The 12,891-nt window shown below is 44.4% G+C and overlaps 1 protein-coding gene across 2 annotated transcripts in view; it reads left to right on the top strand.

Annotated features, from left to right (window-relative positions):
* Window positions 1–1,479: 1,479 nt before the first annotated feature.
* Window positions 1,480–12,891, top strand: part of LOC139658502 (estrogen-related receptor gamma-like) — a 20,896-nt gene continuing 9,484 nt past the window's right edge. Inside the window, exons 1-5 of one of the 2 annotated variants that reach the window (XM_071536619.1) lie at window positions 1,480–1,922; window positions 6,702–6,953; window positions 7,185–7,342; window positions 8,283–8,399; window positions 10,651–10,662. In XM_071536619.1, the coding sequence (XP_071392720.1) occupies window positions 1,867–1,922; window positions 6,702–6,953; window positions 7,185–7,342; window positions 8,283–8,399; window positions 10,651–10,662 (595 nt within the window). In that variant the 5' untranslated portion in view covers window positions 1,480–1,866. The remainder of the gene's footprint in view (window positions 1,923–6,701; window positions 6,954–7,184; window positions 7,343–8,282; window positions 8,400–10,650; window positions 10,663–12,891) is intronic. The other variant, XM_071536618.1, reaches the window with a different exon arrangement.

Below are 12,891 nucleotides of genomic sequence, written 5' to 3'. Positions count from 1 at the left end.
GTGTGTGTGCGTGTGCGTGTGTGTCTGTAATCCTGTATAAAGAGGAACTTTTGGTGACACGGACACTGACTGGTCACGCAGGTAACTGTCTCTTAAATGGATTAGGATGTAGATCAGAGATTACATAAGACCCATCTTTTTGACCAGGGTTACTGACAGCACCACACATAAGAAATCCTGTGAAAACATTAATTTGATCATTGGAAAGTCTAGTTGGAAAGTCTAACTGGAAAACACAGCAAATGAAAAACGGAACAGATGAGAAAACTGGAGTCTTGCATCCTGTTCGTCTGGTTTAATGATGGAACGCCGTCACACCGTTAAGACGGTGTTGATTCTGTCGACCATATCTTGGTGCACCTGTTACCTTTTTGTGTGCCAAGTACTACTTGCTGTGTTTCTCATTGTGTGTGTGTTTGTGTCTGTTTGTGTGTGTCTGCGTGTGTCTGCGCGCGTGTGTGTGTGTGTCTGTCTGCATGTGTGTGTGTGTCTGTGTGTGTGTGTGTGTGTGTGTGTGTGCGTTCGTCATTAAATGGTGAAAGCATCACATTAGGCACATAGCCGCAGCTGATTATCAGATAAAGGTTTAATGCCCTCCTAGCACTCCAATACTATACCTGCAGTAAGTCAATTACGGCTTATTAACAAAGTAACTGTGCTTATGTGTTTTCCGTGTGCATAAGCGCATCCAGGCATCGATTTCATTTTAGTGGTGTGGACATTTAAGGCGGGTGGAGCTGAGGATCCACCGCCAGAAATGTTTTGCGCATTACATGCAATTTCATACATATTTAGATTATTTGGCATGACTCATGGCACATGTGGTATTAAAGATATTTTTAAGAATCTAAGGATTTAAGAAGTAATTATACTGCTGGAAACCAATTTCTGATGGTGTTTTTATCATTATTTAACATCAAAAACAGATTAAGCTATATGACAAATAACTGTAATAACTGTAATAACTTGGTATATATATATAGATATTGTGATAATTTATTACCCCCAAACAGCGTTTCACAGAGACACTGCATATATCACTATACTCAAACGCATACACCCAGACACACACAGATGAAGTATGTATTGTATGTCCTGTTGTATCAGCTAGCATGGTGAGTCTCCCTCCAAGATAACAACAAACTGTCCCATCAAAATGATTACAGCTGCAGTTATGTTCTCCTTGAATTAATTAGACAGAATTTTTCTAGCTGCTAGCAGCCTGAAATCTCTGTGCAGTTGAAAATCTGTTTTCTATTTTTCCATATCAAGTGCTGTCTGACAACTAGAACCTGTTAAATACCCAACATACTCTCCCCTGTCATCCTGCCACAGCCACCTGCACCAGACCAAGGCTTGCTCTCATTGGCTCAGAGGGGAGCCAATTAAGTATCAGCTTTACGTTCTGGGGAAGGCCATTCAAATCGTCTGGCTGGATATTCATGAGGGCCGGCTTGGCTTGGACACCCTTGTCACAGAGCCAGCTAGTCACAACACTCAGGACTTCAAAGGCAGACAGTTGCTTGAGGCTGTTGGTAAGAAGTGTGAGTGACAGGCAGCGAGACAGAGAGACAATGAGAGGGACTGGGAGTGCGATACAACAGAGGAGAGGGCAATAGATGGAGACAAAGTGAGGAGACGGAGTAAAGAGAAAGTGACAAACAGTGGAGGCAAAAGTGAGAGAGGCAATTCATAAAAGGAGAGCCGTGGAGGCAGAGACTGTAGCGAAGCAAGAGGGAGAGAAAATAAAACAGAGAAACAGAGGAGGCAGACACAAAAATAGAGACAGTCACAGATAAAAAACAGAGAGATTGCTCCCCGGACAGAAGCTTTTTCTCCTCTTCGGAGTATGGTGGCAGAGAGCACATGGATTTAGTCGAGCTCTACCTCCCCGAGTGTTTCACCTACCACTCTGACACCGAGTAAGTACTGCACTTTCTCTCTGGAAACTAAGTGTACAAAGCAAAAGTGTGTATTCTCAAATTGGATAGTCAAGAGTCACACAGGTCTCTTTCAATTTAATAGCAAAGGGAGACAATATTGTGTGAGGCACGCACAGTAATAATGACTAGAGCTTCTTCATGATGACTTGACTTAGATGAGATTTTCTTGTTTCCTGTGTGTGTGTGTGTGTGTGTGTGTGTGTGTGTGTGTGTGTGTGTGTCTGTCTGTATGGTTGCTCATACATTAGTTGAAGCAGATATTCGTGTTTTTGTGCTATACACATAATACTGCTCCGGTATTACCCTGCTCTTGATTTCCCAAGATGATCTTAAAACTTAGATCAGTTCATGCCATGAATCACTACCATGCATAACACTTTTGTGTACTTTGTGAGAAAACCGATACAACTATTTAGCACACAAGAGGACTGGAGATTGGGATTCTGGCAGGAGAAGTGAGAAAAGGGAAAAAGTGTGAGCGATGGAGAAAGTTAATACAAAAGAAGAAGGAAATTCTCCAGATTTGAGAAGCACTGAGTATACACACGACAACTTTAATGAAAAGGAATGAACCACTTCTATAATATTTGCTCATCCGGTCATTACAATTTACAACACTGTCCTAATCATTGGCATTTATCTGTCTTTGAATGAACCTGTTAAATATTCACTATTAATTACCAGTCATAGGCCTACAGTATGTTCTAGTACTTGTATTTAGAGTTACTGCTCTATAATGTAAAGTGATTTAAATGTATGCTTTTATCCTCTGTCCTCCAAATAAGCTTAGATGTGGTGTTGTGCTTGCAGGTCTGGAGGTTTGTTTGTGTTGCTTACGGTTGTGCTTGTTTACCTCTTGTTTGTTGTTGGTGAGTGGTGAGTGGTATGGCCAGTTTGGAGGAAGTCATTCCTAGCATGGTGGCAATTTGAGACTGCAGTCTAGGTCAGCCAAGGCTAGTGAAAAGATACACTGACATGAACAAAGCATATGAGTATGAAAGCGTATGAAAAGATTGAAAAGCAGCTGTTTTATTACCATTCAGATCACTCTGGCGCCTTTCTTTTCTGTAATCACAGAAAATCACGTTCATTATCACTCAGATGCTACAGTGTCTTTATCAGCTGTGGCGTGATCACTCCCTCCGAAAGCGCAAGTATCTCATCAAGTACTTTTTTGCGATTGAAACTAAATTAACTTTCCGTAAGAGGAGAAAGATCAAGAGAGAGGCAGTGAGGAAAAACACAGAGAGACAGTTAAATACAGAGAGAGAGAGAGAGACAGACAGGGACCAAACAAAAAGAGGCTTATGTAGAAAGACAAGACAGCAGACATGTGGATGTGCAGGTCGGGTGATTGCCAGTGACACTTGGAACCAGATAAAGAACGGGAGAAAAGGCAGTGACAGCCGCAGCTCATCCGCCTGTATGGCACGCTATTCGTGCCTCCAGACCCTGCAGGTCCAGCTCTAGCCACAGGCATCTCATCTCCGGGCGAACGGCTTCAACCCGAGCCCGACTAAGACTCTTACGGCTGGCTGGGGGTGCCACTGATCCCTGCTCATCTCCTATTGGCTCATTAGAAAAAAAACACTTCTGAGACCCCACTGACCCAAATAACTTGTCCTCGGGTTCAGGGTTATATGTAAAGGGCTATAGGGTTAGCTCCGGTCAACAGGACTTCATAAGTGTTTGTGTTTCTTTGTGGTTTTGCATGAATCTCTATTGTCTTGTGTTTTATTTTCATTTTCTCTCTGTCTTTCCTTGATTTTTCTTGCTGCTCTCTGCATTGTCTCTATCCCTTCTCCTCCATCTCCCTTCTCATTTTCTCTATATTCCCCTTTCCTCCCAGATTTTCACTGCTGTTTTCCTTTTCACTCCCTCTCTCTGTCTCTTCTCTTCTCTTCTCTCCCTCCCTCCCTCCCTCCCTCCCTCGTTCATCCGGTGGGTCATTGTCTGCATTATGACTCTGCTCATTTGAAAGTGAGTGTTGCCTTCTCTCCGTTTCTTTCAACACCCCAGGTTAATGAGCCACACCAACGGCCCCCCTTTCTTTCTCTCCCTTCCCGGCTTTTTCACACTCTCTCTATCTGTCTGCCTCCCTTTTAACTCCCTCCTGTCTCTCTTTCTCTCTCTCTCTCACTCTCTCTCTCTGTCTGTCTGTCGTTTCACGCTGCATTTTAGCCTTTGTTGCCAAGGTGCAATTAGAGTTGTTTTGGATACTGGCACACAAAGGGGTAACGCATGATAACTTTGAACACACGCAGACACGGGGCATGCAAACCCACACACACACACACACACACACACACACACAATGTCTCTCCGATCTTCCCTGATTTATTCCTGCTGCATGGGGTATAGGAGCTTTTGATGGGCTTTTATGTGGAGTTGTAGATTAGTAATCTGTCAAGAGTGAATATCACATCACATCTGATCACCCCACTCTAATGCCATTTCATTATGAAAGCAAAGTGCCGACACCCCCCCCCCCCACCCCCCCTCCTCCTCTGATGCATTATAATGGGAGAGCACAAGTATATCTCACTCCGTACCTGTCAAAGACTGACACAGCAATATGGACGCGTGTGATGGATAGCCGATACGGGTACCAGTGAGTCATTTTAAAAGGAAACTGAAAATCCCCTCTCTTCACTGTACAGTGTTTTTATAGTTTTCAAAGTGGATTGGAGAGGGGAGGGGTGGAGTAGAGCCGGGAGGATTGCTCCTCGTTGGTTAATGGGACAGTTTTTGGGGCTCAAGACAGGAGAGATGCTACAATAATAACATCACTACAGCAGAATCTTTCATTTGGCTTTAATCGAATCATAGAGAACTCTACTGCCTCTCTCCCTCTCTGTCTGTTTGGCTACCTTGCTGTCTTTATTTATGTATGTCTCACTGTCAGTCTCCCTCCATCGCTTTCTCTCGGCCGTGCGTCTGTGTGTCTGTCATTGTGGGTTTGTAGAGGGGTCAGTAGCGCGTGGCCGTGGTTTACTCTGGGGGTGGTTAAAAGCAGCCAGTCTCTTTGCCTACCAAATGAATTGTGGCTGAGAGCACACTGATTTACATGGCAGGAAGCAGACAGGCATCTACACAGACCTCATAGGCCAACATGGGATAGATCCATGGTTGGATGGATGGGGTGTGTGTGTGTGTGTGTGTGTGTGTGTGTGTGTGTGTGTTCTTCTCTGCATGCGGAAATCTGTGCAAGAGAGACAGCAAAGGGGCTTTTTTGAGTGGGCATGGCGACAAACAATGGCATGCGAGCATGTGTGAGTGTGTGTTGGAGTGTTTATGACCACAAATGTTTTAAAGTGTGCCTGCGTGAGTGTGTGTGTGTGTGTGTCAGAGTGTGAATGAAGTGTGTGTGTGTGCAGGGAGCTTGAACATGTTCCTGATCATGTGTCGGCATTTGAAGTGCATGTAGACAATTGGGAGCCTGTAAATGATTTTTATTTTTATATCCATGTATGAATGCCTGATGTCATGGTGTGTGTGCGCGTGTGTGTTTTTTTGTGTGGATGTGTGTGTGTGTGTGTGGAGATCGCATTTCTTTCACACGCCTGTTAGCTGTACAGCTCAGTTGGCTCAGAATGCTTTTCTCTGCTCTGTCCTCACTTTAATCCAATAATAGATGAATGATACACACACACACACACACACGAACATGCAGGCCTGGCAGCACAGCATACTAAACACTAGTGCATTATAAAATAATAGTTTCCTTCACAGTTATTCCAAGCAATTATTGTAGTTATCCATAGCAATTATTCTTAAGAATTAACAGTTTCAACAGGTTAGTGATAAAGAGTTAACTAAAACTTACTCACATAAGCATATTATTCTTGAAAATCCTTTATTGTCCATTTTTAGTGGTTTTGTAGAACAGATTGTATTCCAATAATATACAGTGAGCATGCAGAGATTTATTTTTTAGGCATTTTTATGCTTTATTGATAGAGACAGTAGAGAGAGACAGGAAGGCATGGGAGAGAGAGAGGGGAGGACATGCAGCAAATGACCGCGGGCTGGATTCGAACCTGGGTTGCTGCGGGAAGGACTGAGCCTTATGGTACACGCTACACAGACAGATTGATGGACAGTATCTGTCTATATGCTCTCAAATGCGAGGCTATAAGGTGCCAATGATTTCTGGTTTGGCTATTTCCCTAGGTTTGTTTAAGCAATATCCTCCTCTGAAAACAAAGCAGTGTAATGGACCTCAACTTTGCATATGTGGGAAAGCCCAAACGGCTGGTTTAGATAAGGGATGGATGGATGGACGCATGAATGAAGGGATATGGAGACAGAAAAGAAGGTGTAGAACCAGAGCATTGATTAGGGAAAAGGAGAGAGCAGAAGAATTGTGACCCTTCGGAGCATCTGTAGTTCTGTTTGTGGTTTGGAAGTAAATGACTGCTAATATATGAACCCATAAATTACTGTTTAGGTTTTTTCCCATCCACTGCATAATCATAATTAGTATATATCTGAGTGTATGATGCCTGACTCGGCAGAATTGATCACAGCCCTCATTGACCCGAAGGCCCACTACCAGTCATTAATATTTATGACGATACCAAGGTGAATCATTACAATATCACGCCGACCTAGTGGACCAAGCTTGCAGCGTCCCAAAGTCAGAAATCTCTCACCATCTTGCATATGAGTTTTAATAAGATTCCTACACAAACAACCATGTTAATAAATCTTTTCCTCCTTCTCCTGTTCCCCCTCTCTCTCCTCTCTTTCCTCCAGACTTCTGGGCAGGATGTCAGTGAGGGGCTTGGACCCCGCCTGCCCCACCTCTATAAAGCGCGAGCCCTCCAGCCCCAGCCCCAGCTCTCAGGGGGACGTCAGCCCGGCCCAGCCCAGTCCGGGAAGCTCTTCCTCAGACACAAACTCCAGCTACGGCCTCCTCACCAAGGGCCACAGCCACAGCAATGGGCTCGACTCACCCAGCCTCTACGGACACACAGCGGGACTGGCCAGCAATGGAGGAACAACCAGGTTGGTCTGTGTGTGCGTATGTGTGTGTCTGTGTGTGTGTGTGTGTGTGTGTGTGTGTGTGTGTGTGAGAAACTGTCCCTTATTTTGTGTGTTTTACCCCCTTTCAGACCAGATTCTAAGCTAAAGACAATATAGAGTTAACTACTTTCCCCTCTCTCTCTCGCTCTCTCTCTCTCTCTCTCTCTCTCTCTCTCTCTCTCTCTCTCTCTCTCGCTTGCTTCCTCTATCCAGGAGGTTTGGAGAGGAAGAAGGCCAAGTGAAGTGTGAATTCATGCTGGGCTCGGTGGCCAAGCGGCTGTGCCTGGTGTGTGGTGACGTGGCCTCAGGCTACCACTACGGCGTGGCCTCCTGCGAGGCCTGCAAGGCCTTCTTCAAGAGGACCATCCAGGGTAAGACACAAACACACACACACACACACACACAAGCAGGTGACGAACACACTGACACACACACACAAACACATGCAAACACACACATTCATGCAGAAGAACATGCCCCCCAACCTTCCCCCCTACACACATTGACTCCATTCTTAGTTGGGGGATGAAAGGTTTAATTGATATCAGTGTTATACTTAGTAACAAGAGTTTATTGTGCGTGGCTGATAATACCTTCCTGCATATATGTAAACCTGTTTTACGAGCAGCATGGCGTAGATGCAGTGTTAGCCTGAGCATCTGTTTTTGTATAAACAACCCCGATCAGTTAGCTCACGGCTTCCTCATCCTGCCTCTCACTCTGTGTAAAGGCTTCGCATAAAGACCTGTTTGCAAACAAGTTAAACTTACAGCGCACCATGTATATAGTCAACATGACTGAGTTTGAGCTGAGGCTTTAGATAACATATGGTTTTGAAATTGTTAGAGTCCCTGCTCCAGCATGTGCATCCTGAAAGTCGTTAGTGGCGTATGTCAGCGGCATGTGGTGTGGGTGTTTTAAAGGGATTGTCCTGCGCTTTGTTGGCTCTCATCCCAGGTCAAGGACCTGGCAGGCTAAGCCGCGTTTAGGCTTCTAGAAGCTGGCTACTGTAGATGGGTATGTTCGGGGTTCAAAGGTCAAGTAGGATAGGCGGCTGTCAGATCAAACGCGTAGATCTGATGTCTGGCTCATCAGATACTTCCTGATTCTGATAGAGGGTGGCAGCTGAGAACGGCTGCGACTGGTTGCATGCCATTAGAGTCTTAACATGCACATTTGGCTGCCATGGTTAATACTCTAAGTCAAGGGGTGCATGCGGTTGAATGAACTGTTTAGAGAGTAAATCATTAAGCCTTTGTCTTTACAGCGGATTTTGCATGTCTTTCTCTCCTCTCTCTCATTCTCCTCCAGGTAATATTGAATACAGCTGCCCAGCCTCCAATGAATGTGAAATCACCAAGAGGAGGAGGAAGTCCTGCCAGGCCTGTCGTTTTATGAAGTGTCTGGCTGTGGGCATGATGAGAGAAGGTCAGCCATACTACAGAAATCACTATCAGACCTGGGTTAAAACATTGGTTGAAATGCATTCGGTTACTTTTTCTGGGATTGATTGGTCTTATCTTGCACAGTGGAACCATGTGGAAGTGTTTTCAAAAGTTCAAGCCTCACCCTTTCTGCACTCCAGACAGGGAAAAGCACTTACAGAGAGAGAGTTCACTCAGGTCTGACTGGGCTAGAGTGGGTCGAAATCCAAGATCACGCTAATGTATGCTTTAATCGTTCCTTTGTTTTCCATTTCTCGCTGTATCTTCAAAATATCTGTGCGCTTGTATGTGTGTGTGTGTGTAGCTGGAAACTATTAAACCCTGATTCTTTTCACTTTGTTATTGAAACCCCCATGATTTCCAGATGAGATTCTCTTAACATCTCACCTGATAAACTAGTTATAGTGTATAGCATGCACTGTACTGCAGTTGTGTGGATTCCAATGAAACTTAAAACTTTTGACAGTTAAACTTCAGGCCCTTCACGCTAGCTGTAATGTGTGTGTGTGTGTGTGGGTAGGTCTGTGTATGTGTAGTAAACACTCTGCAGAACAATGCATAGCATGTCTTTAGGGGGAGGGGAGGGCTAACTATTCAATAGTGTCAGTCTTTGCTGTACCGCTGTACCTCCAAAATAGCTTCTGGCGATCTGCCAGTGTGTAGGTGTGTGTGCAACACTGCCGCAGCTAGTTTGATAATGGAGAAAGTCATTGTGAGGGTCTCCCCGAATGAGAGTTTACAAAAAATAATAACTGAACAGACATTTTTGTAAGTTTGAAAGAAAGAAATTTTACAAGAAAAATGGGGAATTTGACAAGAGGGGCACGCAGACAGGAACATGGAATACTAGTGGCATTATATATCCTAAATACAAAAATTTGTACTGTATTCTGTTGCATTATCTAAAAAAAGAATGAATTGTTATTAAATATACTGAAAAAGTGAAAAATTCGAGGATTACTTCTGGGAATGCTTTTAACGCACAAATGAGAAACACAGAAGGCCATTTAAATAGTGGCAGGTGTTCTACATATTATATAAAATGTGGCACAGAAGATAATTTGTGTTTGTGAAACAAATCCCCTTAAGTGTTTAATTTTTCACTTTTTCTTATCTGTATCTTTACACCTCAAATATGGCAAAGTAATCTGAAAGTAACTGAAAGCAATCAGCAATTATTGAATTTGCACAATCCTTTTGATTACATTATCCATTGCAATTTTGATGAAGTAACTAGTAACTGTAATGGAATATTTTTAAAGTTAACTTCCCAACGCTGAGGCTCTTTGGGACAATTTTATGTTCCAGATTTTATACACAGGCCAATGTCGACCATGCAATACTATACTATTATGTTCTAAAACTTGGACTGAGACTGGCGACATTTTTACATTCCAGAAAGAGTCTATGGCAGCGGTCAGGTGCTCCTTTGGTCTGACTGTGTGCCTATCTGGTGACATATTGTTGGCCAGATTTAGAAGTGACTCAAAAAGGAAAACATTAGCTCCCTCCTACTGTACCGGCCACTTGTTGCATGCTGTGTAGGGGCAACAGATGATAATAAAGAGGGGAGGGCAGATAAAAAGTGTGTGTGTGTCTGTGTGTGTTTGTGTGTGTTTGTGTGCGTGTAGTGGGGAAAAACTTAAGACAGAGAAATAGTAAACCAAAGGAGGAAGGCAAACACAGAAAGAAAGGTAGGAGCAGAGAAACACCGAGGGAAATTTAACGCCACCTGCTCATTTCTTCATCTCATCTGTCAAACACAGATTCAATTCGGGGACCAGCATCAGTTTACTGCCACCGTGTGTGTGAATGTGTGTGTGTGTGTGTGTGTGTGTGAGATAGAGACAGACAGAATTAACATGTCTTTACACAGGTATCAGTGTGTGTATATATATGAGTTTGTTTACACACACGTCGGCATGCGCTCACATTCATGCACACACCTCTATGTGTTTGTGAGCGTGTGTGTCTGTCCTTTTTTTTAATTAGCTGCTTTTAATAGGGCAGGGGCATCAACAGCATCCCATTCTGCCTCCAGTACCCCCCCCCACCACCACCACCTCTACTCTCCCCCTCTGCTGCCCCCCCCCCCCCCCCCTCGTAAATTCCTCCAGATGCCTTGTGGGATTCCTGGACCTCCGTGAAATGCGAACTGCCCCTCGTAACTCCCGTCGTAAGCGCCCTCGTAACGCGCTTCATCGTGTCTCGTAATGCCCCTCTTCCTCGCCGAGGCCGCAGTAAAGGCACAGACAGAGGGGCGGTGAGCTTTAACGGGCAGAGTCAGAGCCGCATTAAACACACAGCTAAAAGACATATAGACCCCGGGCAGGATTTGATTAAGCCGTGTTTAGTGCTCCCTTCCAGAGTTGCTGTTCCAAGTGCAGTAAAAAAAGAAAAAAAAAACTGTACGGTAACAAAATGTGCATATGATATTTTAAAAATAGAATTTATCATGCAGAAGCAATTGTGTGATCATGTAGGACAGTTTAATAGTTTATGTTCCCTCCAGAAATATGACTACTGGCACAGGAGTGATCTTCACAGACACAGTATAGTGCTCCTCTTTCCAATACCTCTCCCTCTTTCTCTTTGTTATTCCTCTCTTCTTCTCCTTCCCCCTCTCTTCTCCCCTTCCTGTTGACGGAGGCATTTGGTCCTGGGTGTGTTTTAGGTGTGTTAATCATACCGCTAATCATGCGGTGTTAATCTGTATACTGAGAAAAGCATCGGAACAGAACATGGGGAAAGAACTCTATGTGCACATTCTGCTGCCAACTTTCCAAATCCTCCTCTTTTCAGTTGTTGACTAGAAGCAGCGGCCAGAGAATGAAACCATCTAGCAGGTAGATGCAGCCGTGTGTACATTTGTCACAATATCTGAGGAGCGTGGGATTGTTGATACTGTATACATGCTGGTGGTGGAGGGGGTGGGGGGGTGGGGGGGACGTGGTGCCACAGGACGCGGTAACCTGGGTCAGTCTCCTGCTGGCAGATGGATGTCCATGTTCCTGATCCCACAAAGTGCGTTTTGGGAACGTGCAAAGCCCCCCCATGTGAGAATCCAGAGAGCCTCAAACGAGGATGGAGGGGAGAAAGAGATCTGGGTTTGAATAGTCTTATCGTCTGATGGGCCCTACAGGAGGAGCTGGGTGGAGGTGTGTGTGTGTGTGTTTCGTTATCCACCAGTGCTATTCTTGGCCTTTTGGTTGTCAGCACATTCCACCGTGAAGAGTTACACTTAGCTCTGATGTGTGTCTGTGTGTGTGTTTGAATAACTGTCAGATCAGAACACAAACACGCGCAAAGACACACACACACACACACACGCCGTTACTGCATATTGAACCAAGTCGTTTGATTTAATCCAGTGTTTGCCAACAGTTTGTGTGAAATCTGATGACAGCACACAAGCGAGCGGCACCCTCATCCCTCATCTCGCACCTCAGAGAGGCACCTGCCAAGCGCCGAGGCTAATCCACACTTCCTCTTTGCTCGCGGTGACATCACCAAAGGGTCAGGGGGGCCTTGAGCTTACCCGACCAATCACTCCTTTAATACCCCACTCATCTTCTCGAGTGCCAGCTCTTCACTTTTAAATACCTCTCTACCCCTTAACCCCGAAACCGCCGACTCACGTCTCACCCTTTTTACCATCCTGGGACCGAATGTGATGCGGCAAGTACGCGAGGAGAGTTTTAGGGAGGTGTGTAGGTGAATGTATTTACAGGAGAGGGTATTTGGGTTGAGCAAAAGTTTAGTCAAAAGTTTCAGCCATAAAATCATTGAGTATAATTTCTGATATTAGTGTTATGGAGGAGTGTCCTGTTGGCGTAGGAGGCTCAGATGCAAGACACATGCTCACAACATCACCGGTTCTGGCTGATGAACTTTGTTGCGAGCCGTCCCTCTTTCCATCTCCTCTCTCCCCTGTCTCTGTTCATGGTACATTAATTAATAAAGGCAGAAAATACCATAAAAATCAGTGTTATGGTAATGGCATAACTATAAAATGACACAAAATAGGTTTACAAACCAATGATGCAAATAACTAAGAACCTTCCTATAAACTGACTTAACTCTGCAAGACACTTCACATGCTTGATTAACACAATATCATGTTATTTAATGTTGTGGATGTTCATGTGATTATTGGCATGCCAACCATAAATATCTGCAGATCTGAAGACAGCAAAGTAAGAATAGATGCTCTAGGCTTATTCAAAGGGATGAAGTGTCACTGTGAGATCTAAAGTGGGCAAATAATACCCAGAGAGTGTCTGTTTCAGAGTTGAGCTCCATAATAAACCTTCTATTCAGGGCCACTATGGCCATTTACACCGTGTAGTTCAGGTAACCCAATGCCACTACTAAAGACTTCCTAAGTCACGTTCGCATTAGCTGGACAGATGCTTTTTCTTTGGAGATGGATTTGGTGTCTCTTTGACACTCTGTGTGTGTGTGTGTTGCCATGA

The sequence above is a fragment of the Centroberyx affinis genome, unplaced genomic scaffold, assembly GCF_046629955.1.
Source record: "Centroberyx affinis isolate AG114_WGS23_722 - 3 ecotype Tasmania unplaced genomic scaffold, CSIRO-AGI_Caff_v1 ptg002920l_1, whole genome shotgun sequence".
NCBI classification, from domain to species: domain Eukaryota; kingdom Metazoa; phylum Chordata; class Actinopteri; order Beryciformes; family Berycidae; genus Centroberyx; species Centroberyx affinis.
The sequence above is the reverse complement of the archived record's forward strand: the minus strand, read 5'-3'. Positions and strand labels throughout refer to the sequence as shown.